Genomic DNA, 22,509 nt, shown 5'->3' with positions numbered 1-22,509 from the left:
AGAGCATCAAGCAGGCATTGCAGACAAACTTGCGGCTGAGCCTATGGAACACCTACAACCTTGTCGAAGCAGGAACCTGAAATGTCTGGCCAAGAGGAACTGCACAGAGCACACACTGTCCGGTAGCTGGCGTGCCTGGAGTCCCGCAGGAAGCCCATGGGAGAAGGGGGCAACTGCTGCTTGAAGAAGAGTACTGAGAGGAAGTTCAAGCAAAGAACACATTGGCTGAACTCCGAGTCCTGAGGAGCACAGCCACAACCCTGGAAGTATGCTGTTTCCCCGGGGAATCTGAAGCGGGGAGGTGAGGCCCAACCAAGACCTAGGGTGTGTTGAGACGAACCAGACCCCAACGCGGGTGTGGAAGAAAGAAAATCCCAAGGCAGGGCGAGAGGGAGTTGGACCCAAGCCAGGATGAGAAATGGAACCCCAAAGCAAGGGTAAGAGGGTGAAAGAGATGCCCCCATACCAGGAAAGAAGTGAAACTCCAAGGTGGGGTGAGAACTAAAAAGCCAAATTTACCATGAGGGTGAACATGCCAGGAACTTTCCTGATCAAGAACACCAGGAATGCCCTCACAAAGGCGCAGGGGGCACAGGCTCGAGGTTACGAAGCCAAGACATGTAGGACAAGAGACATTTATTAAACAGGATTGAACTGTGTAGCCGAGAGTCCTTCAACTATTTGCTTATACTGTTCACCAGGGGCGAGGAGCCTTATTGAGAGACACCAATGTGGGGGTCAGTAACCGGCCACCATTCACTGGCTAGGACCAAAATCCTGTTTACCTTTGGATTTATGCGTTTCTTTTGGAAATGGTTGGATGGACAGAACGTAGGTTACTGTAGGATTCCAGACAGGTGACTTTCTTGTTTTGCAACGACATCCAGACTAGCACCCTTTATAGTTTCTTTATAGAGCAGGGCAGAAAACATTAGAGCTTGCGAAAGCGTACGTTTGCTATCAATAATAAAAAAAAACGTATGCTACAATGCCACCTTGTAGGTCTCTTGATTTTGATCAATGTGGTGGGGTAAACATGAAATGAGGTACTTTGAGACGAGCTGACTGTTCAAGGCTGTTTATTTGGAAATGGAGAAAATAACTGACTGCTAGTACTGGATGTTTCAGGGCCAACCTAGGTCTTAGGGAATTGTGGCACTAGTGCCGTCTATCTCTTGTCTCCCTTGGTCTATCCCTACCCTAGCCCGGGTGGTAGTAAGTCTGGTTAGTCCTAGGTCTTGGTAACCCCTACTCTCTTGCAACTTCCCTAAGCTAAAGATACTCCCCACCCGTCCCCTCTGAGATGCTGACTCCATAGGAAACGGCATCGCTGCAGAATACAGCCTGATATTATTGCTACAACTAAATAGCCAGAGTCATGAATTCTTAATTGACACCGGTGCCACAGTAAATGTGATTAATGATGACACATCTAACTAAGTCTCTCACCACAAAAAAGGAGTTAAGTGAAGCTGACAACCTGATTTACCCCTAGAGGTCAAACAAACCCCTCAACTGCCGAGGCATGTTCGCGGCCACATGCCAATACAAGAATAAAAGTCACAGGGTCAAAATTTACATCATAAATGGAGAAGTACCAGGGGGAAGCATACTGAGCTTCAAGTCAGCCATCCAAATGGGCATCATTCACATAATGTACCAAATTATGTCTGCATACACCACCAGTCCGAAGGATATGATGCAGAACATTTTCCTGATGCTGTTCAAAGGGCTGAGGAAGCTAAAAGACAAACGGATCAAGTTGCACATAAACCCACACATTCCACCGACGGCCCAACACTAGAGGGACATCCCCCTCAACATCCAGAGGCACGTGGAAGATGAAATTCAATCCCTGCTAAAACAAGACATCATTGAACCACCGTCGGGACCCACACCCTGGGTGTCCCCCATTGTCCCTGTGCCCAAAAAGGAGAACAAAACCAGCATCCGCATTTATGTAGACATGAGGGCCCCAAATGTAGCCATAGAAAGAGAATGTCACCTTGCCCCCAGGATGACGGACATGACCTACTTCACAGGGCAAAGGTATTCTCATAATTGTACTTGAACAAGGGTTACCACCAGGTTGAACTGCACCCATCATCTAGATACATCACCACATTCTCAACTCACTCGGGTTTATTCAGATACAAAAGGCTCAGCTTTGGTGTGTCATCAGCGTCCGAAATCTTTCAAAGATGAAATTCACCAAGTTATCAAGCACATCCCAAATTGCTTAAATTATAGTGATAATATTCTAATCTTTAGCACCACACAAGAAATGCATGTGACACCCTAAGAAGAGTGTGCATGGCCCTTAAACACTCATCTCAGCTCAACCCAGACAAGAGTGATATTAGCAAATCGACTTTAAAATTCTTTAGTTTTATATTTTCAAGCAATGGCTTACAACCTGACCCCAAAAAGGTGAAAGCGCTGGTGGAGGCCCCCATGCCTCCCTCCGTGTCAGCAGTAGGCTCATTCCTGGCAAGGTTGAGCTACTGTATGTGCTACATTCAAGACTTTGCGTCAGTAATCACGCCTCTCCGATTACTCACGGGAAAACATCAAGGGTTCCACTGGTCAAAGGAATGCAAGGAAGCCTTCCAGGAAATTAAGAAGCGCATCGCGTCAGCATCATGCATGGCATACTATGATCCGGATCTTGACACTGAACTGATAGTAAATGCCAGCCCATTGGGGCTAGGAGCGATACTAGCGCAATCCAAGCCAGGAGCTTAACCAGACTCCCCGAGACGCATTGTAGCCTATGCAAGCCGCAGTCTTTCAGCAACTGAATGTGCATTTTCCCAACCCGAGAAGGAAAGCCCAGCGGTCTTCCACATGCACGCAGCCCATCACGGGGAACAATACGCAAGCCAACAAGATGGATAGAGGAAATGAACAAACAACCCGTTTGTGTTAAGGAAGGGGGAGATGTAACGTCCCATTTCTATTGTTCTAACCAATATGAGGAGCCGCGTCACCTTTCTTTGTCATGCTGGAGTGGGCTGTGACCCACGTGTCGGTATGTGGATGGGGCTCCCTGCCAGAAGTTAGGTTCAGTTTGATTAGAAAAGCTGTCAACACGTTACAGGGGGGAGAACTGTTCTTATTGGTATAGCGTTCCTGTGGGCCTTTTTTGCTAACATCCCTGCTGGGCTAGTGCATTAGTCTTTGATGCCCAGGCTCAGCAGACACTGACTGCTGTAGCCGTGCTTTCTTCCATGTTGCAGCGCTTGTCCACGACTTCCTTGCGGTATCCTTTGCGCGTGGGGTCCTGCTGCCTCCACGGGTTGCACTGAAGCAGGGTGCTGCAGGAAAGGAGGGCTTGGGAGCGGTTCTGGGGCTCTGCACGCTGGCACCCAGAAGAGATGGGACTCGGGGTCCCTCCCCTGACGGGGCTTGACGACAGGGCTTTGACCACTGCCCTGTCACGCTGCCCCAATATAAGTTGACATTGCCTTTGAATAAACAGAAATTGTTCTCAATAATCAATTACCATTCTTATTAGTATTTTTAAATTTGTATTTGTTTAGTGAATATTCTCTAAACGCTTTAATCAAATGCTGTACACTGAACTGAAGCCTTCTTGGCATGCTGAAGCAGATTTTTCCACTATTTTTCTGTGTCTCGCATTATATCTCCATTCAGAAGAATGTAGCATTGGCACCTCTAAACAAATGTGTTTAACGTGCCTAGGCTCGGTATTGGTGACTGACAGTGACAGGTGGATGCCTTGCTAATAGCAGGAAAAGGATGTTTTAAGCTAATGAACTTGCATTTCTTCTCACACTTTGTGCTGTTTCGTTTGAGCTGCTCTTACAACAGGATATTCATTATTTTTCTTTTCTTAACAGGTACCTTAACATGGGGAATCTTCTAAAGGTGTTGACTTGCACAGATCTTGAACAGGGGCCAAATTTTTTCCTCGATTTTGAAAGTGAGATGATTTTCTATACCTTTTTTGTCTGCACAAGACTGCTTGAACTTTGCCTTTGTTTTACTGTTTTTACTGTTTTTACTGTTTTTACTGTTTTTCATGTTTTTAATTGTGAACAAATTAGATTTCTGTAAAAACTATAGTTCCGCATCCTAATATAGAGTATTCTTGTATCTGTCTGCAGTATATATGCTTCGGGACCTTGTGACTGCTTTGATTCACATGCTTTGCATAGGCCGTCATCTAGTGGTTGGTGCAGAGAATCACAAGCATTTTTTTCAAATTTGAAAGTGGGCATCGACAGGAGTACCTGTAAGACAATCACTATCCTACATGTGCGGGTACCCATGATCCTTCACACGTCTTTCCTCAGATTGTTTGCTTTCCCTGCCATTAAGGTTGGAGCAAAATGCAGAGTCTCTGTAAGGAAGCGGGCAGAAATCGAATGCCGATTCCTAACCGAAGCCCACTTCACCGAGTGATGGCATCGAACATGAAGGCGTCGCAGTATATTATTATGCGCCAAAAGGCGCGATGCAATAGGGATAGCGGGGAGGGCTAAGTTGTACCTTCATAGACACACTTGCTACAGAATACTATTACATCCCATTGCAGTTTCACCTACACCCACTAGTTCTAGCTCGCCTGTTTCCGTACCAGCCAATGGAGGAGACTCCATTTAAGTTCTGCCCTAGGTGCAATACCAAATCCCTATTGAAGGACAGGCACCAAGTGTGCAATGGCTGCCTTTTAAAAAAAAAAAAATACTTTACAATAGAAGACAGAAAAAAGCAGTACAATATAACAATCAGTAAAAACAGGAAACGTGAACAAATTACAATGCACGTTTGGTGCAATATTTATAAGGATACAGTGCTCAGAAGATTAAGGAAGGAAAATAATAGACAAAGAAGTAAAGAAAAGTGGTAGGAGAACAAGAGAAAGAAAAGGGGGCGCTGGGAGGGGGGGACCTGAAGGATATCACACGTATAAGTATTTGAAGGTATTCCAAATTGCAAGATATTTATCTAATCTTTTCAATTGTCAATAACTTGTCTTCTCTCTCCTTGACAGAATAGTCCGATCTTGTAGCCAGCCATCAATTGTCAGTTTAGTGTCACTCTTGCAACACTTCAGGATCCGTTTTTCTGCTATCAGAATTGGATATCCACTGGGAGCAAACCAAAAACACACAGGCTAGGGGAGCAACCGATCTAGTACAAGCTCCATTCGACTCAAGACCTCTTACTAAAAGCTCACAACCTTTACACAAGACAAAAACATGTGCAAGTAATTACCAACTTCTTTCTTGCAGTTCCAACATGTCTCTTTGCAGAAGATTGCATTGTTGTGTCATCCTCAAACGTGTCCAGTTAATACCATGTATAATTCTCTGTTCAATCCAAGGGATCACAACTACTCTGTGCAAAGCCTGCAGGCTTTTTAAGCCTAAATCATAGTGTCAAACAAAAAGGTTAGCTTTCTACGATATGAAGGGCGAAAAGAAATTTGCCGAATCTGCTACTACCGTGGCAGATATCGAACCACAGGAAGTGTGTAACAGTTTCGAGAGCAAGGAACGGAGGAGACACATTGTTTCCTCACAACCAGCCCCCATCTTCATAGGGCTGATGTTAGGTCATGCTATGGAGATGATCCCTGCAGCCCTGAAGGCTTCACACTGTGTCCCTGGAAGGGAAAGGCTCACTCATCTGCTATGCAGAAAAGGTGTAGGACCCTGGCTGCAGGGTCTATTTTACAAGACGAGTAAGACTTACTCTTACATCCACATCAAGCTCCTCAACAGGTACCCCCCCACACCCTCCCTCCCACCCACAGGGAGCCCATTGGACAGAAGAGCAATTCCGTTTCCTTATGGAATCCTCCGTGGAATTTTGTGATAAATAAAAAAATTCAAAAAAGGGATAACGGGGCCCAGAAAACAGGCCAAAGAGACACAAAATAGTACCTGCCCAGGCAGAGCTGGCACATGTCGAGGAAGAAATCTATTCAGATGTAATGTAAACAATGATACATTCACACTGCACATATTTCCAAGCTCTTGTTTAATGCTTGATTGCAGAAATTGAGTTCAATTATGAGTCAGCCCGACACGTGTTTCGAGCAACCACTCTACTTCTGAGGCTGTAAAGTTATATATAATTTTGCATTGAACACAGGAACATATTTATGAAAATAAATTATATTTAAAAATAAAACACCAGGTCCAAAACACAAATCTGTGGTGGCACCCATGTCGCATGCCTACAAGTTCATATATTTCAATAATTGCCAAAGATGGTAAACATGTTACAATGTTATTACGAAAATCCATTACAAGATCCTCCAAACACTGAAAGGGTTTCGCATAGATCAATGTCCGGGCGCTTCGCTTTGTGATTCTGCAGCGGTCACCTTCTCTGGTTGGCAGCCTTTCGAGGGTTTGACATCCAGGGAGCTTTGGCAAAGATCAGCTGGTGCATGATGGTCCCTCGTAGCTCGGGAAGAGGTCTCCTAGCCAGATCCTCTCTTGGATCCGTTTGTATGGCATGGCAGCTTTCGGATTGCGGTGAAAATTCCAGCAGTCAACCTTCTTCGGGCTCGGCTTCGAGATTAAGCATCAGTTTTCGACTTCAGCTTCTGAACAATTTCCATCAGTGAGAGGTCCAAAGATATACTGTTGGTCTCCCATTCACTCTGCTGAGTCACACTCGGGCAACCAATCATTTAGAATGGCATTCATGCAGGCAGGCACCCAATCAGGCTCACAGTGCATTCGGGCCATTTCCTCCCTCCAGATGCTCACAACAAGGAATGTGTATTGGTACCCAGCCATTCAGCACTCCACACTGCATTCATACCAGTTTCGGGCAGGGCTGTCTCATTCATTGTGTTACATACCAGAAATCAGACATTCATAACTTGAAGTGCATATTGGTCACAATCTATTCACCCAGGTCCCACCCCAGGGGTGTACCCACAACATAGTCACTGGGAAGGCTCCAGCCAATCTGGTCTGGACTTCCCCACAATACCATATATGGAACTTCCACCCAACAGCCAGTCAGGGAGAAGGGGCAGAGTCAGGGCTTCCCAGGACTTTGGGAAAACAAGGTAACAGGCAATAGAAAGCAAGAGGCCACAGGGGCCATCTTGTCTCGATCCGGAATCAAACTGATTCCAATGGTTGGGCCTGGGTATATCAAAATGGAGTATACTCAGAGTACCGGTCAAATTCAGCCTATACCCTGATCTGTGGGCGCCACACAGGTGCCCAAAAACATACACTAGGAGTACAGGGTTGTACCACCACCCATGAGTGCCATAAGGGTGTCTCAAGGGTCTATACACCAAACCAAAAAGCGGAAGAGCTGCACTGCCAGGAGTCCCGCATGGACTCCTTTGCAGAAAACAACGTTTAACACACACGAAAAAGGATTACGGAACAAGGACCGGGAGGCCCTGTCACTCCAATGCATTTCCAGCATCACAATCACCCCTATGAACGAGCGAATACCCCCCTGAAAAGCAAAGTAAAAAGTTATGCTTTCGGAAGAAGGATTTCCACCTCTGCATCCCATGGGGTTAGAATTGAAAACGCCACTATGCTCATTGTAAGATATACCTGGGATCAATGGGACAAAATTGAAGAGCTCACCAGTCAGGTTGCTGATCCCACCAGATATGCAATGCTTCAAATCATGGCCGAGGCTAACAATTAACAAAATGCAGTAATTGGAAATGCTCTAGATGCCGCAGAAACAGTACGATGCATTATTGCAGGCTCTTGCATAATCAAGGCATGCCTGGCTTAGGCGCTCTGGCAACTCCAGTAGGAGGTTGCATAACATCTTATGCCCACAACATCAGACAAGTGTGCACTAAGCACAGTGCAAGAGGGGTTACTGCATCGAGCTGTTAACAAAATCGCGCTATCAACAACCCAGGTCGAGGCCAATACCACAGGAACATCTAAGCATCCTACAGGACGAGATCCCAGTGCTGATCCTAAAGGGAGCAACAGAGGAAATACCAAGGAACAGTGTTCGAAGTGGGCGGGAGCGGATGCGAGTGGCGCTCTACTTTTTTAAGTTTTACTGTTCCTGTACTTTTTATTTTAAAAGGAAACCGTTCCAGAATGGTTTAGTTTTAAAATAAGCGTAGGAAGAAGTTGAAACTTGCACTTCACTGCACTGAACGGTCCCTTTAACGGCAGGCCCATGCACTTGGGGGTTTGGATTGCCTGTGGGAGGGGGCATGGCGATGGGTTTTGTGGGGACAGGCCAGTAGGGAACATAGCTCCACTACTTCTGTTTGTACACTTCGACCACTGCCAAGGAAGCATGGAAACACTGGAATATACTATGTTTATTTTCTGGTACCCAAAAAAGGCAAAATTGAGACCAGTGCTAGATCTAAGACCCACAAACAAGTACGGAAAACCCCAAGAAATCAAGTTGACGGCCATGTTAGGAGGTCAAGCCTCTTTTTTAAAGGGGACATTTAATGGTAAAATTAGATTTGAACGATGCATACTTTCATATTTCAATGTGCCATGGTCATCGAAAGTACCTTGGATTCAAAATACTTAACAAACACTACCAATTCAAAGTCCTTCCTTTTGGAATTGCACCGGCACCTGAAATGCTTAGATAAGCTAAGAGATTCCTAGGTATCCTGTATATTCATAATTCCCCATTAATGTCACATATAATACAGCAGTAGCTAGCGGAGCAATGGTCACAAACGGCCAATGGGACAATCTAGTTGTAGTATCAAAAAAAGTAAACGGAAGCCTTCTTTGGTGGCCAAACCCTTCATTGTTCCACCACCACAAATCCCAATAAGGCACATCACTGGCAGGTTGGGGAGCACACTGCCTGCATCTCCTGGCCAACAAAGCAGAAGACATACAACGGAATCCCATAGACTGGTTAGAGCTCCTAGCAATAGAAATGGCACTACTTTCTTTCCAAACTGTTATAGAAGGGAAAATCGCCCTCATACAAGCAGATAACACAATTGCAGTGTTTTATATAAAATAAACAGGACGGAACACACTCCAAACAACTGTACATCCTGGCACCAAACATTTGACACTGGTGCATTCAAAGGAACCTATCCATCCAAGCGCAACGTGTTGCGGGGGTGCGCAAGGGACTAGGGGATTCTCTCAGCAGAATCCTTACACCAGAACAGGAGTGGGAATTCGTACAGATCTACTCGGATAGCTCTTCTCTACATCAGGGCCAACCAACAGTATACCTGTTTGGAACAAAAAATGCCTTTTGTGTATGTGGTGCACACAAAGGCTTGCACCTGTTACTGAGGGGTGCTATAGGCTGATTGCAACTTTGTCCCCTGGCAAGACCTCCGTGAGATCCGTGGTGGCGTCCTACTGCCCTGTATGTATTGATGATCTCTTGAAAGGAGTATGCAGAGTATATTCCCTGTCGGTGCTGATATGCTGTGCTTTTACATCTTTCACACTCTATTAGAGGAGGCACACTTGCTGATCAAGTGCACACACCAGTACAATCTCTGAAGATATCTGTAGTATGTCATTTTGGGTCGAGCACATGTTCGATTGGGTTCTGTTTGCACTTGACTTGAATTGAAGGGTATATGAGCATGCGATCAACATGAATGCTTCTGAATGATTTAAAGTTGTTCAATTTAGGCCTGGTCACTAAAGTAAATTAAGCCCCAAATCAGATTGTCTTCTTCAATGGCTTATAGTAACTGATGAGTAGCAGTGATTGCTGATGGGGCAGTGTTTGGTGGGATTTTGGGAATCAGCACTACGAGAGGGTTCTGAGAGACCACCCTAGTTGGTGAACCAGGTCAATGACACTTGGTCTGGGCAAACTCACGGTTGCGTAGACCGAGCAGTTAAGGTAGAGTTGGGGAATGAGGGTCTTATGTGCAAGTACAGTTAGCAAAACATAGACTGCCAAGCAATGAAGCAGTACACAGAACTCCGAACATTATTGTATTTGGCACTAAAAACACATGCACATATAACACAAGTGTAATACAAAGTACAAAATGCTCCCATTTACACATTGATGTGCACTGTTGGCAATCATAGAATGAGAATACACCACAATTTACTTTCTAGCACAGTGCACACGTTGTAATGGTAAATTGGCAAGGGAGCACAATAACATTAAAGCCTGCTGTCCTATATTGTAAGGCAGGCTCCTCACCTGATAGGTATGTACACTATTCAATGGCTCAAAGAGCACATGTTCAGGTAAGTGGTTAGAGGTGGAAGACTAAAGTTCATCTGCTGAAGTGTTGCCAAAGGAAATGGGTCTTCTCTGGTCGCAAGAAGGACAGCAAGGCTTTGCTGCTGATGGCTCGGGCAATGCTGGTTGCCCTTAGGAGCAGTCTTCCGGGTCTTCAGTGCAAGCACCTCTTCTTTGGATTCTTGATTCCAGTGGGCACCCTCCAGAATGGCTGCATGGCGCTATCCAAAATACAGGCTGGTGGTTACTCCAGCCCACCAATAGCAAGGATCTGCACCACTCAAACAGGTAAGTGCTGTCCAATCCGAGAGAGCCACAAACACCTCATCTGCCAAGCAAACGGCAAAAGGCCCTTCCTGGCAGTAATGTGTATTGGGACTACAGCCCCAGAACCAGTCCTGAACAGGTCAGTAGCACAAAGGCACTCTCCCGAGAATGCCAGCTGGGTCCGCTGAAAGTGCACGCTCTCCTTGGGAGTTTCCGAACCAGAGATGGGAGGAAGGCCGGAAAAAAAAGCAAGATGACCGAAAGCCATGGCTCAACTCACAGGGAGACACGTTTTGAATAGGTGATTGCGGTTCACTGCCACCAGCCCGTCCTAGGCACATCGAAAAGGAATAATGTATGTTGCCAAACAAAAGTGAAAAAAGTACCCCTGTGCACGTCACTGTATGGTGGTGTGTGCTACAGTAAAATAGGACTAGGCGGGCACATTGCCCTTGCACTGGTAGGCTCAAGCGTGCACCAGTGCTCCCAGCATGCACGAGCCGGGCAGGCTCTATTTACCAACTTCAGCAGGGAAAGCTGCCGGGGGTACGATTTGAAATCTATGGCCAGAAAATGTAGACATTCTCCCACCATCAGGTAGCGTAGGCAAAGTAACACAAATGAGCCTTCTATTGTGCAGCTATGCACAGCATGTACCCGAATGCTGCGTGCACTTTTGAATGCATGCGAGTTCACGTGCATCTCAGCTGATATTGGCGCAGATACTGGTGCATATCCTCTCAATCGTCCATTCAGTTTCAGAATTGCAACGTTAAAGCAGGGCTGTGTTAACTTTCTAGTAGTGCAAGGGTCTCCATATTGAATGTATTGTGGAGAGCCGTCCGTGCAGCCATTTGGTGATCCTGCCTCATTGACCTATGAGGAGACTGCTTGGCTGCACACTAGTACAAATGTAAAGGCCCAAAAGACAGTTCAAGCTTTACAGAAACGGCAAGTAAGTGGCCCACGTGTACGAAAAAAGTAGTGGAACTAAGTTCCCTGCCCCCGCTCCCCAAAAACCCCATTTCCATGCCCCCTCTCACCTTCCATCCAAACCTCCAAACACATCTGCTATTTTTTTGGAATGCATAGTAACACTTTAAAATAAAAAAAATAGAGAGAGGAGCTCCCGCCCCCTTCGATTGCTGGCTAGTAATGCGTGCTGTCGGTTATTTTCAGAGTTGAATGCTAAGCAGAAACAGTGATGAACATACACGGCACCATCTTCTTGTTTACTGCCCTCATTTTGCCTAGCCCCTTATTGATGAGCCCGCGTATGGAAGCGGTTCTATGTCGAATGTTAGTACTAAACATAAGTCTAAAATTCGTTCAGTTACCGTTGACCTGTACTGCTGGACTTGCGTTATTTTTAATGGCAATGTGGTGATCGATTGCCACCTGGTGGTAGGCGCGATGTACTGTTAGAAACTAACCGAAAGGAAAGGAGGAGGAAATGGAAAGCTTTTAATATTTAAATCTGCAGACTATTTTCTTACTTTTTCTGTTCATCCTTTCCTTCTATTTTAATTCTTGCCATTTCCGTCATTCTATCATTATTTCTTCCTTTCCGTTTACCTTTCTTCTGTTACATCTTCCTTTCCTGCTTCAATTTTTCATGTTTTTCTTTTTCCTTTCGTTAGCAAGGCGCCCCACCCCCAACCACAGTGCTTGTTTCCATGACCTTCCCATACCAAAGCAACCACTTGAAAAGACAAAAGATAATAGTAACAGACTGAACACTGCGCCAAAAAATTCAACAACTTTGGCAAGCACTGGCGAGCCTTTTAGCACTACTATCCGTGCATTAACAATTTGATTTATGGATCCCCTGCTGTGACACTGGTTCCACCTGATGCTCCAGGTGAAATCTACAACGAAGAGCAAGCAAAAAGACAACACCCTTCCACCCCCCCTTCCACTGACCCCTCCCCCTTTCCTCTCCACTGACTCCTCTCATCCCTGAACGAACTCCTCACTACGAACATCTTGCAGCCTTAGTATTCCCTCACGCCATCTGATGACCAACTACCGGGTCTAATGTACTCCACACTCATCAACAACCCTTGTTGCCAATCCTGCACTGCCCAGCCCAGGGGCTTCCCTTACTTCTAGCCTGTCTTCGTCAGTTCAAACCACATAGTTTCCCTTTGGCCCAAAGCTAGCTGGTACTTTGGAACTGTATCCATCAACACCTCAGGTTTCTGCATCTGCCTTCCTGCCATCTGACTAACATACCCTTCCCACCTTCCGTACAGAGCCGTGCGCAGCGCGGCCAATACAAGTCCCCTTTCCAGAAACCTTTTTACACTCGTCATGTCCTCGGTATGCCTCAACGACTCCCCCATCCCTTCCACCCTTTCTATGCCCCCTGTCGCCGCTCCTTTCTTGTCCCATTTCAAGGTAACCTATGACCTGTCCATCTGTCTAGTTTGTTGGGCAGTTTATGATGAGCATATTGACCCAACTATTGGTTGGGAGTCAACCAAGAGACCCGTAGTACAGCCAGAACTGCTGCCTTAGGAGACCAGGCTTACCTTCATAGTTTGACAGAGCGCTTGGTCAGCAGCAAGACTTTTTTCCAGTACCTGTGAAAGACCACGTAGTGGGTTGTTTGTAGATATGATATAGCATTTATAACGTGCCTATACAGAAGTGTTTCAAGGTGCGACGAGGCAAGGGAGGGGGAAAAGAGGGAAGACAGACAACAATCCTACTAGTCCAGGTGTCATTCAGATCGTGCAAGTGCATGGTAGGGAGAAGGGGAAAGTGCGGGAGTGGTAGGGGAACTTGACAGTGCAGTACTTGGGACAATAGAATAAATAACAATAAGTAAGCCCAGCAGGTGGCAAGTGCAAGGGTGAGTGCAGGCATCAGGAGTCAAGTGCTTGTAATGGGACTGTAGGGATACAGAAAACCGTCCCCAAGTGCAGGGGTTGCCAGGAAGGCAGGGCAGGCGTGCGACTGGCGGGGGAGGGGACCTGGGCCTGAGATCAGAGGTTGACCAGGTAACCAGTGCAGTTTGTCAGGAAGTCAGCAGGGGAGAGGAGGCGAAAAGGCAGAAGCCAAGAGAAAGGGTTTGAGGTGCTTCCGGAACCGGGGATGGTTCTCCAAGTTTCAGGGAGGGAGGGTGTTCCAGAGGGAGGCCCCAGCTGAAGAGTGAGATCTACCACCACTCATTGCTTGGAGAAGCGTTGCTTGGAGATGCGACTGACCCTGAGGGGGTTGGAGGCGGATGAGCGAAGAGCTCGCGAAGGAAGGTATTTAGGAAGAGAGAGTTGAAGGTATTGAGGCCTGAGCCCCGAGCCCCAGAAGGCCTTGTCGACAATGCAGAGGGTTTTGTACTTCATCCTTGCAGCCAGTGCAGAGATTTCAGTTCTGGAGAGATCAGATCCCTGGGCTTGAGGCCAAGGACCAGGCTCGCAGTCCTGTTTTGGATGAGTTGCAGAGGGCGCAGAGTAGAAGCAGGCAGATTTAGGGATAGGCTGTTTCAATAGTCCTGCCTAGAGAGAACCAGAGCTCTGGAGACTGAGCTTCTGGGGGAAGGAGAGGAGAGGAAGAATACCTATGAGGAGGTGGAGCTGGTAGTGTGACGACTTGGACGTCAGAGATGCGAGGAGAGAAGGGTCGTGTGGAGTCGAAGATGACCCCAAGGTTTTTAGCCTCACAGGTAGGAGCAGGAAGAGGGCCAAGAGAGGCCGGCCATAGGTTTCTCAAAGAGCCAGGCAGTGAATGTAAAATACTAATGGTTGACATGCCGTTTTCCTTACAAATGTGTTGCATACTATAATGCAAAATGAATGTCATGTGCGATCTAAATGTCACTTGGCCTAGTAAAATCATGGTCTCTGTCTTCCCTCTGTTTCCCCTCCCTTGCCTCGTCACGCCTTGAAACATTTGTGTATAGTCGTGTTATAAATGCCATATCGTATATCATATCCTATCATTTATAGCCCTGCATGTGTACATGCTTTTGTATGAAGGGTCTTTTCGGTGTTGTACATTAGCTTTCCTTTATGGTTTCACATGTTGAATGCAAGTGTGTGCTTTAAACTTTCTGTGTACACATTTAAAAGTGTGTATGTATATACATGTGTTTTTGTGCTTATGAATTGTTTTAAAATGTGTGCAGTGGTTGAACTAGAGTATCACAACTTGTTTATTGGGACAGAGTAATGGGCATGACTGTCGGGAGGGATGGGTCATTGGGAGATTCTGACAGTAAACAGCACGTGGTGGTAGTAAAAAAGCCCAGATGCAGTCCTGGCATGAAGGGCTTGTCTCAGCATGGGGAGACTGTGGGAGACTTCAGGAGTCCAGGGCTCGACTTCCAGGGCCAAAACACCTAACCCCGATATTCCAAAACCACTGTACCTAGCGAGTATGGCCAGGAAATGGTTAAAAACGGCTAAATTGGTGGGAATTATGGCAACAACCACCTTCTTGTTTCGAAACAGTAATCCAAGAGAGGCAGGGGCAGGACAAAGTCTAAATTCCTGCACAGAAATGGCTGAACCAGGGCCAGCCAACCAATCGCTAAAAGGAAGCTGAGTGCCGATGGCCAACCAGTATGGTTGGTCAGTAGGATTGACCGTCACCGTTGGCTACCCTTGCAGGATGGCGGGAGGGCTACTCCAGCGATTTATACTGGCCTAAGCCAACTAGGACCAACATGGGGGCTGCCATTGTGGGCTCACAAAGTTCCCTTCTAGTCGGAACAGATGTTTTAGGCATACATCATGGTCACCAAAACAAAGGAAAGCCCTGAAACACAAAATGGCTGAGAGCAGGATTTACAAAAACCCACTTGGTATCCCACTGACTGCCAAAAAGGTACATTGGGCTACCAATGTGCTGAAATCGCTTGCACCCTTGGTTAAGCCACATCTATATAGCTGCCACCACTGTGAGAAACCTGAAGGTGTCTCACCCGCTAGTCCCCAGGGATCTGTGATCCAGGCAGCCAGGACACGGCCATCGCTATTGGTTTCAGTTTCTGGGGGTGGACCAGTGCGGGAGGATCACCTGGATGAAGGGTCTTCGGGGAGTGGAAATGGGGCACCGAAGAGTGAGACGCGATATCCCCTTTCCCATAACACCTTTTCCCCATCCTACCAGGTAGGATCCCTAGAAGCTCAATCCCCCACCCCTTTTGCGACACGAACACTTGCTCACGGACAGTTCATCGTGAGCGACAACGGACGAACACAAGAGCCATATACCTGACCTGTCCCAGCATCCTTTTCAGGCAATTACTAATCATTACACACACCTGACTCCCATCACACTGCCCCATACGGATAAAAGGCGGAGCACGAACGCACACTCTGAGCGAGGAAAAGCACAAAAGGAAGCAGCAGTTCCACGGTGGCGATTTAACACTAGGAGAAAGGCGACGAGACCGGAGAGGGTTGCAAGGAGGGAAGTACCCTTGACCTCTAGAAACCGCTACTTTTACAGCCTTGGAAAGTGAAAAGCCTAAAACCGGGAACTGAAGCTGATCAAACCTACACTGCATCAAAAGTATTCGGGGTGCTCCTGTGTCGATAACTCAGGCCGGGAGGAGCGATTGCCGCCGTTGTACTTTCCTTGGTTGGTGCAAGAAAGCCGCCCGAGTAGAGGCAGCACAGCCGGTGAGTCTGGGAAACCAATAAGAAATCACTTGTATTTGAACCAATGTTGCAAGAGGCAACTTTGTATGCAGAAATCCACAAAGGACCGTGTTTGAAGCGCATGTGATGAGAGGCGCGAACAAGTAGAAACTAAAATGGTGAATGTACTTTGAAAAAGCCAAGTCCAATACTGTGTACAGAGGGGTCCGGCGCCACGTGGGTGCCTATTCGAAGGTCTGTTATGTCTCCAACTGAATGGCAACTGCATTATAAAAAAGGAACTTTGTATCGAAGTGGTCCTGCGACAGGTCAAGCTAGACCCTCTGCACATTCGTAAGTCTTCGATAAGTATGAAGTGAATTGCAATTGGTCCGAGCCCGGCTGAGGGAGACTCATTGAATGTGAAAAGGGGATCTGAACCCGGCTGAGGGGAATTCAGGGAGACACCCAAATCATATGGTGATGAGAAGAAAATAACTTTCTAATTTTGTTTTGTACATCAGGCTGTCCGATTCAAGAGACTTTGATGGAGAAGACTCCAGCACAGAAGGCCCTGATGCTGGAATTGGAACTGTATCCTCGTGTCAAGGAAGCCAGTGTGTGTGGTTGGCTTGGGTGAACCGCTTTGCCCTGTGCTGAAAACATGGGGGAAGAGCTGCCAATGGCCCGAACATCCTGATTTATAATTTAGTGAACACTTCTTTCTTTTTCATGACCGTTACCCCAGGATTGGCAATAGGTTTTTTAATATAGACCCTTTTATTTTTACGAGACTCCACTAGGACTGCATTATTATTTGATGGTAATAGCTTGCTCCCATCTGAAGATTTTGGTTCAGATGGGCGTTTTTCACCTGCTTGTAAAAGTTAAATGAACACCCTTGAACTGTGGTCACTTGTGTCTGCCTTCGAATCCATGCCTTCCTCAACACCTAAACCTTGTGCAGGGTGATAAAATCACCCTAGGTCAAAATTGATTGCCCGAGATGTGGCCCTGATACTGGGCACCTTAGGGGCATCCCGATACCCCCTTCTCGGTTTTTCCCTCTTTTTCTCTCCCTCAAATAAATATATATAATCTAGTAGTGTCGATGTAGTTATGGTTAAGTTGGTGTTTCCATAGGAAGAGCTTTTTTGCAAAGTTTGGAGAGGTTTGGTCCGGGGGGGGGGGGGGGGGCGGCCAAGTTATAGGGGGGACCCAAAACTTTTATTTTTTCCCATAGACATAATGGGAAAAAACTTTGAGCACGCCTACAGCCCAAACCGCTGGACGGATTTACACCAAATTTGCGGCAGGAGCGGGGGCTTGCTCCCGAAAGCGTGCTTTTGCAAATTTGGTGTAAATCCATCCAGTAGTTTTTTTTTTTTTAAATGACCAAAATGTAAGGGAAAAAAATTAGTGATATCTCCGTTCACTTCGCGGACAGCGCTCCGATTGGCCAAGCGGATTGCGTGATGTCCGCGGACATGCGACGTGTTCGCTGATTGGACGGCGTGGTGCGTGAAGCGCGTCAGATTTTTTGTGGCGCCTGCCTTCTTGCATTCGCCGATGACCGTGGACAGCGCGGTGGTACTTGGATTAAAACTTGTATTTAGTGGAGTGTGTTGGTGTGTACGAGTGTTTGGGGAGGGTGGGGGAGTATGAGATAGTTTCAATGTTCTGTTTTTTTATGTGCTAGATGCTTTCGTTGTTTTGGATTTGTCTGCGGACAACACGGCTGTTCTGAAATTTTCTATATAAACTAAATGGTGGGCTGTTCCGAGGACGGAGTATGTGTCAGTTTTGTTCGTAAGCAAGCTAAAATTGAGCTAAGGACACTTGTGGTGTCCTTAAATGTTGGTACATAACAAAATGGGGGTGTCCTGAGGACGCCGTCTGTATTGTACTCTGGCAAGTTGAATGTGTTCTAAAAACACTCGCGGTGCTGAAATGTTTGCAATTAAACAAAATGGGGGTGTTCTGAGAACGCTGTTCGTATTGTTCATTATCAGGTTGAAAGTGTTCTAAGAACCCTTCTTATGTCCGCTGACATTACAATTTTCTATGGGCCTTACCTGACTTTTTGTCCACCAAACAAACGATAAATCAGGCTGCTGTGCGCTGACATTATGTGATAATCCTATCACTTGCCCCATCGACCTGGCTGACCTGTTTTTGCGACACTAAATCATATCTCCCGCCCCTAAGCCTGACATTATCAATGCATTCATATTCTCCGCCTCTCGCCGTGACGTTACAGGGTGCGTAGCCAAACGCGCCCAGTCGTCTCCAGTCCTACGTGACTTTACACAGAACCCGGAAAACAACACACATCTCACAACACAGCGCGCCACAATTCGGAATATGAAACTGTGATTTAAAAGCAAACAGCAAGATTGTACATTTCGTAAAGTACATTTATTTGACATCAAATGTTTAGAGAATATTCAGCGATTTGCATTTGTCTTTGCTGTCGATCTGCAAAAGTTCATCTTGAGTCACGTGCTGTTCCTTTGTGTTACACAGGGTGTTGATTTATGATAAAAGGACTGTGGTCGCACTGATAATCGGAAGGCTGTTCCAACAACGAGGCATTAGACCACCATAACGGTTGGTATGTTGCTTCTAGCCGCTAGTACCACGTAAGGGCATATTGGTCCTTGCCGATTGTCCCATAAAATGGTGAGGGTCATCAAGTTGTTTACTAGGAGCTGCACCTGGCAGTTAAAAAATGCGTCGGCCGGGGTCTGAAAATCGTGGCATTGACAGTAGGGAAGGATGTACCCGTTTTAAAAACATAAATTAGTCTCACGAGCCGATCTTCATTAAAAATATTCATTTTATTTATTAGGGCGTGAAACTATTTGCTAGCGAGGATAGTGCAACGGAGTATGTTAACTTATTCCCACTAACCCACCCTCTCTCCTGTGCATTTTTCAGAGCCGTCTGAGCGCCAGCGGATCCCTTCGGGGGTGATAGTGTGCGGTACAAAACAATATGCCACATTGAACGAACAAGTACAACTTAACCGGGCTTTAACGCCACGCTATTGTTATTATATTCCGGTATAAAATAATTTAAAGGGTTACTTACATTATATTGGCGTTTTCCATTGTCTACGCGTAATGCAGTCCCTAAATACGACTCCATCTGTGCCAACGATCTTTCTCATAGTGATATATAAAAGCGGTTTTGTTTCAGAAATTTAATCCTTATCGTCTTACGTTTTTGCACCCCTCCTTCAAAAGAAGTCTTTTGGCACGATCCCTGTCTGTCAAGGACAAAAAACAATAGAACCTTATAGTGCGAGTCGTGGGCCACTCTGGCCCGCGATCAAAAAATTGAAGCAGCTGACCTTCACTGTGAACGAGCATAAATTCTTACTTTGCAACATTCTGTGTAAAGCCATCCCTGAGAAATTGCCTTTTACACTCTCATCTTTGTATATTGTCTGCGTGCTAATGAAAAAAGTTTGTTAAAGGGAGTTTATGATTAACCTGCGCTAATAAAAACCTATGAAATTCAATGAAAAAACTTTGTTAAAAGGGACTTTATGGTTAAGTTGCGCTACTAAAAACCTATCCAATTCAGTAAAAAAACTTTGTTAAAGGGACGTTATGGTTCAAAGTAAAACCGAAAGAGTAAGATAAGCAACCATAACTCACGCCACCGTGCACTGCTAACACTAACACCCAGGACATCAAAGATGACATCACAAATGTCATTGATGACATCACTGATGAAATCACATGGCTGACTCTCCCCTTTTTTCCTTTACTGACATATCTAAGCCACATAGTTTTCTTCAGTAACAGTCAGGAAGTAAAAATTGAAAAGGTACTATATTTGTAGACTTAGGGTCAAGTCATATCATATGAAACATATATATAGCGGAAGACACAGGCTTGAAAGAGAGCAATCCTTTCTGTGCATGAAGATAATCATTAGAGTTATCAGCACTTTCTCATAGTTTTATTTTTATTACTATACCTTCCCTGTATATGCTCATATTTGTATACTTTGTACTCACACTCCTTTCCTTAGGGTTCACTGACATCATTTGATACACATACATACAGTAAGTAGCAGCTTTGAAACGGAGCAATCATTTCTCTGCATAAAGATAATCAGTTAGGTTATGAACTCTTTATGCTACTACTTCTGCTTTTTTGCTTACCTCTGTCCCTGTATATTCTCATATTTGTATGTGTTGTCTCTGTGTTTTGTCTGTAATAATGTAATTATTATTAAGTGGGTTTTATTAGCTACTTATTACATGTTTCACAGTATGCAAAACTCTAATAAAGCAGTTGTCATTTCATTATTCTACATGGCAAGATTATGAATATTGCACCTTCATCATGTATACTGCACCCACTGCCTAAGTTTCTGCATGAGTTGCTTAGTATACTGGATAAAACTTGATAATAGAATGCTATTTATATCAATGCATTGCTTAATGCACTAATTAGCTCATGATATTTATTCAAATGGTCCTTGACACTTTTTGGTCAACATTATAAGAATCCCTCCTACAGAGTTTTCATGAAAAGTAAATGCACATGTGATGTCCTCAATGACATTTGTGATGTCATCTTTGATGTCCTGGGTGTTGGTGTTAGCAGTGCACAGTGGCGCGAGTTATGGTTGTTTATCTTACCATAACTGCCGAATTTCAGGGGTTTTTCGGTCCCTTTTAACAAAGTTTTTTTTACTGAATATATATATATATATATATATACACACATTTCTGAGGCTTAGATCACATGCTGTGCATAGGCCGACATCTAGTGGAAGCTGCAGAGTATTAGTTTGTTTTTTTGAAACTCGAAAATGGGCGTCGACATAGGGCATGCCAGTAATACTATCCCTAGTGTGATGTCCACTGTACCCATGATTCCTCACGCGTGTAGGATCCTCAGATTGTTTTTTTTCTGCCATACTTGTCGGAAGCATTGTGTGGAGTGCCCTGGCTTTCGGCCATTTTGCAAAAAATCATATATATATTTCCCCGTTCTTTCACTCCCACGTCGAGATCCGAAGATCAATGCTGGTCCGAAGAACTAACCACCATCGAGACTCTAGATCTCGGAAGGCCTCTGGCCTCGGCTCTGCAAGTGGGGGGTGGAAACATACTCACACTCGCTTATATTTCCTACATACACTAGCCTGCTGCCATAAGGTGACATATGGAGAGTACTCCCATTTAAATTTTGCCCAAAGTGCAACTGCAAGTACCCTTGGGTTGACAAACACGCCACATGTAATCTCTGTTTGCCTAGGGACCACCCCAAAGCTAACTGCAGAGCGTGTAGCCTTTTTAAGGCTAAAACACTAAAAGACCGCTTCACTAAACGTTGGGCCCACCACGCCAGGCAGCTCGAGGCCATGGCCTTGGTGGGTGCCTTCAGTGATGGCAGCGACGCCGTCCTTTTGGACGGGGACGGCACAGGGGCGTCGAAAGACACCCAAGCGATAGTCCCCGACCTCGTAGGATTGTCCTGCAGGGCCGTTATGGGGACCACACCCGGCAACGCAAGCGCTACCCTAACTACTACACCTAAACACACTAATCCCAACCGGGACTCAACACGCGTGTCGAGTTCTCCGAAAATAGGCAAGCAGAGAGCGGTCCACGGAATCTGTGTCCTCTGGGCATTCCAGGTCGAGATTGCCTCACGACACAAGGCAACCATCCACAGTTGCGAAAAGTGCCTCACTCCCCAAGGTCCCGGAGGTATGGTCGTCAGATGACGAATCCGACCTCTACCCCCAAGCTGCACGCTTAGTCGCCTCCGGCAGCCCTTTCGGCGTCTGCCACCGAAGGTCGACGTGCACACTCGAGAGATTCAGAGAGTACCCTACACACCCCCAAATCTCGACGCCAGGCGTCGAAGTGCAGAGAAGGTGAAAACATCAGGAAAACTCTTCTACTGAAGGGGACAAACAGCAGAAAAAGTAATCACAATCTACTTCTGCACCCCAGGTACACAAGGACATTCACAAGTCTTCAGATAAAGTTACATCCAAGACCCCTGTCCCTGTCACTAAACCTAAAGTTACCCCTCCCACTCTAAAAGATATGGGAATAGGAGAGAAACCTCAGCAGGAGGTTGTCATCCCTAGCTCCAAGGAATGGAGCTCTGAGGACATCGACAGGGTGATGAGAAGAATGTCTTTTATGGCTGATTTCTACGACAAAAACCCTGATTATTTTCTTAGTTATCAAAGTGCCCCTGACAACTCTACTCCTTCAGGATCCAGGGACCCCCAGCCTCCTAATAAGAGACCTCAGTTTGAGACTCCAACTCAGGGCCTGATTTCAGACCCTTACTACATTCAACCATACCAACAATATGGTGAGGATCCAGACATAGAAATGTTGGACGACCGAACAGGAGCCGATTATTATGGAGATGACGAGGGCCAAGGTGAGGAGGAGGAAGACGAGGCAGAA

General features: G+C 45.9%; 1 protein-coding gene across 5 annotated transcripts in view; it reads left to right on the top strand.

Annotated features, from left to right (window-relative positions):
• The window catches only part of CYRIB (CYFIP related Rac1 interactor B), an 819,696-nt gene that overhangs the window by 481,715 nt on the left and 315,472 nt on the right, over positions 1–22,509 (top strand). For all 5 annotated transcript variants that reach the window (XM_069621628.1, XM_069621627.1, XM_069621629.1 and 2 more), the window contains one exon: positions 3,864–3,946. In XM_069621628.1, the coding sequence (XP_069477729.1) occupies positions 3,874–3,946 (73 nt within the window). In that variant the 5' untranslated portion in view covers positions 3,864–3,873. The remainder of the gene's footprint in view (positions 1–3,863; positions 3,947–22,509) is intronic.

This window comes from Ambystoma mexicanum, chromosome 5q, assembly GCF_040938575.1.
Source record: "Ambystoma mexicanum isolate Mex_15411 chromosome 5q, UKY_AmexF1_1, whole genome shotgun sequence".
Classification (NCBI taxonomy): domain Eukaryota; kingdom Metazoa; phylum Chordata; class Amphibia; order Caudata; family Ambystomatidae; genus Ambystoma; species Ambystoma mexicanum.
Note: the sequence above shows the minus strand (reverse complement) of the source record. Positions and strands in the feature narration are given on the sequence as shown.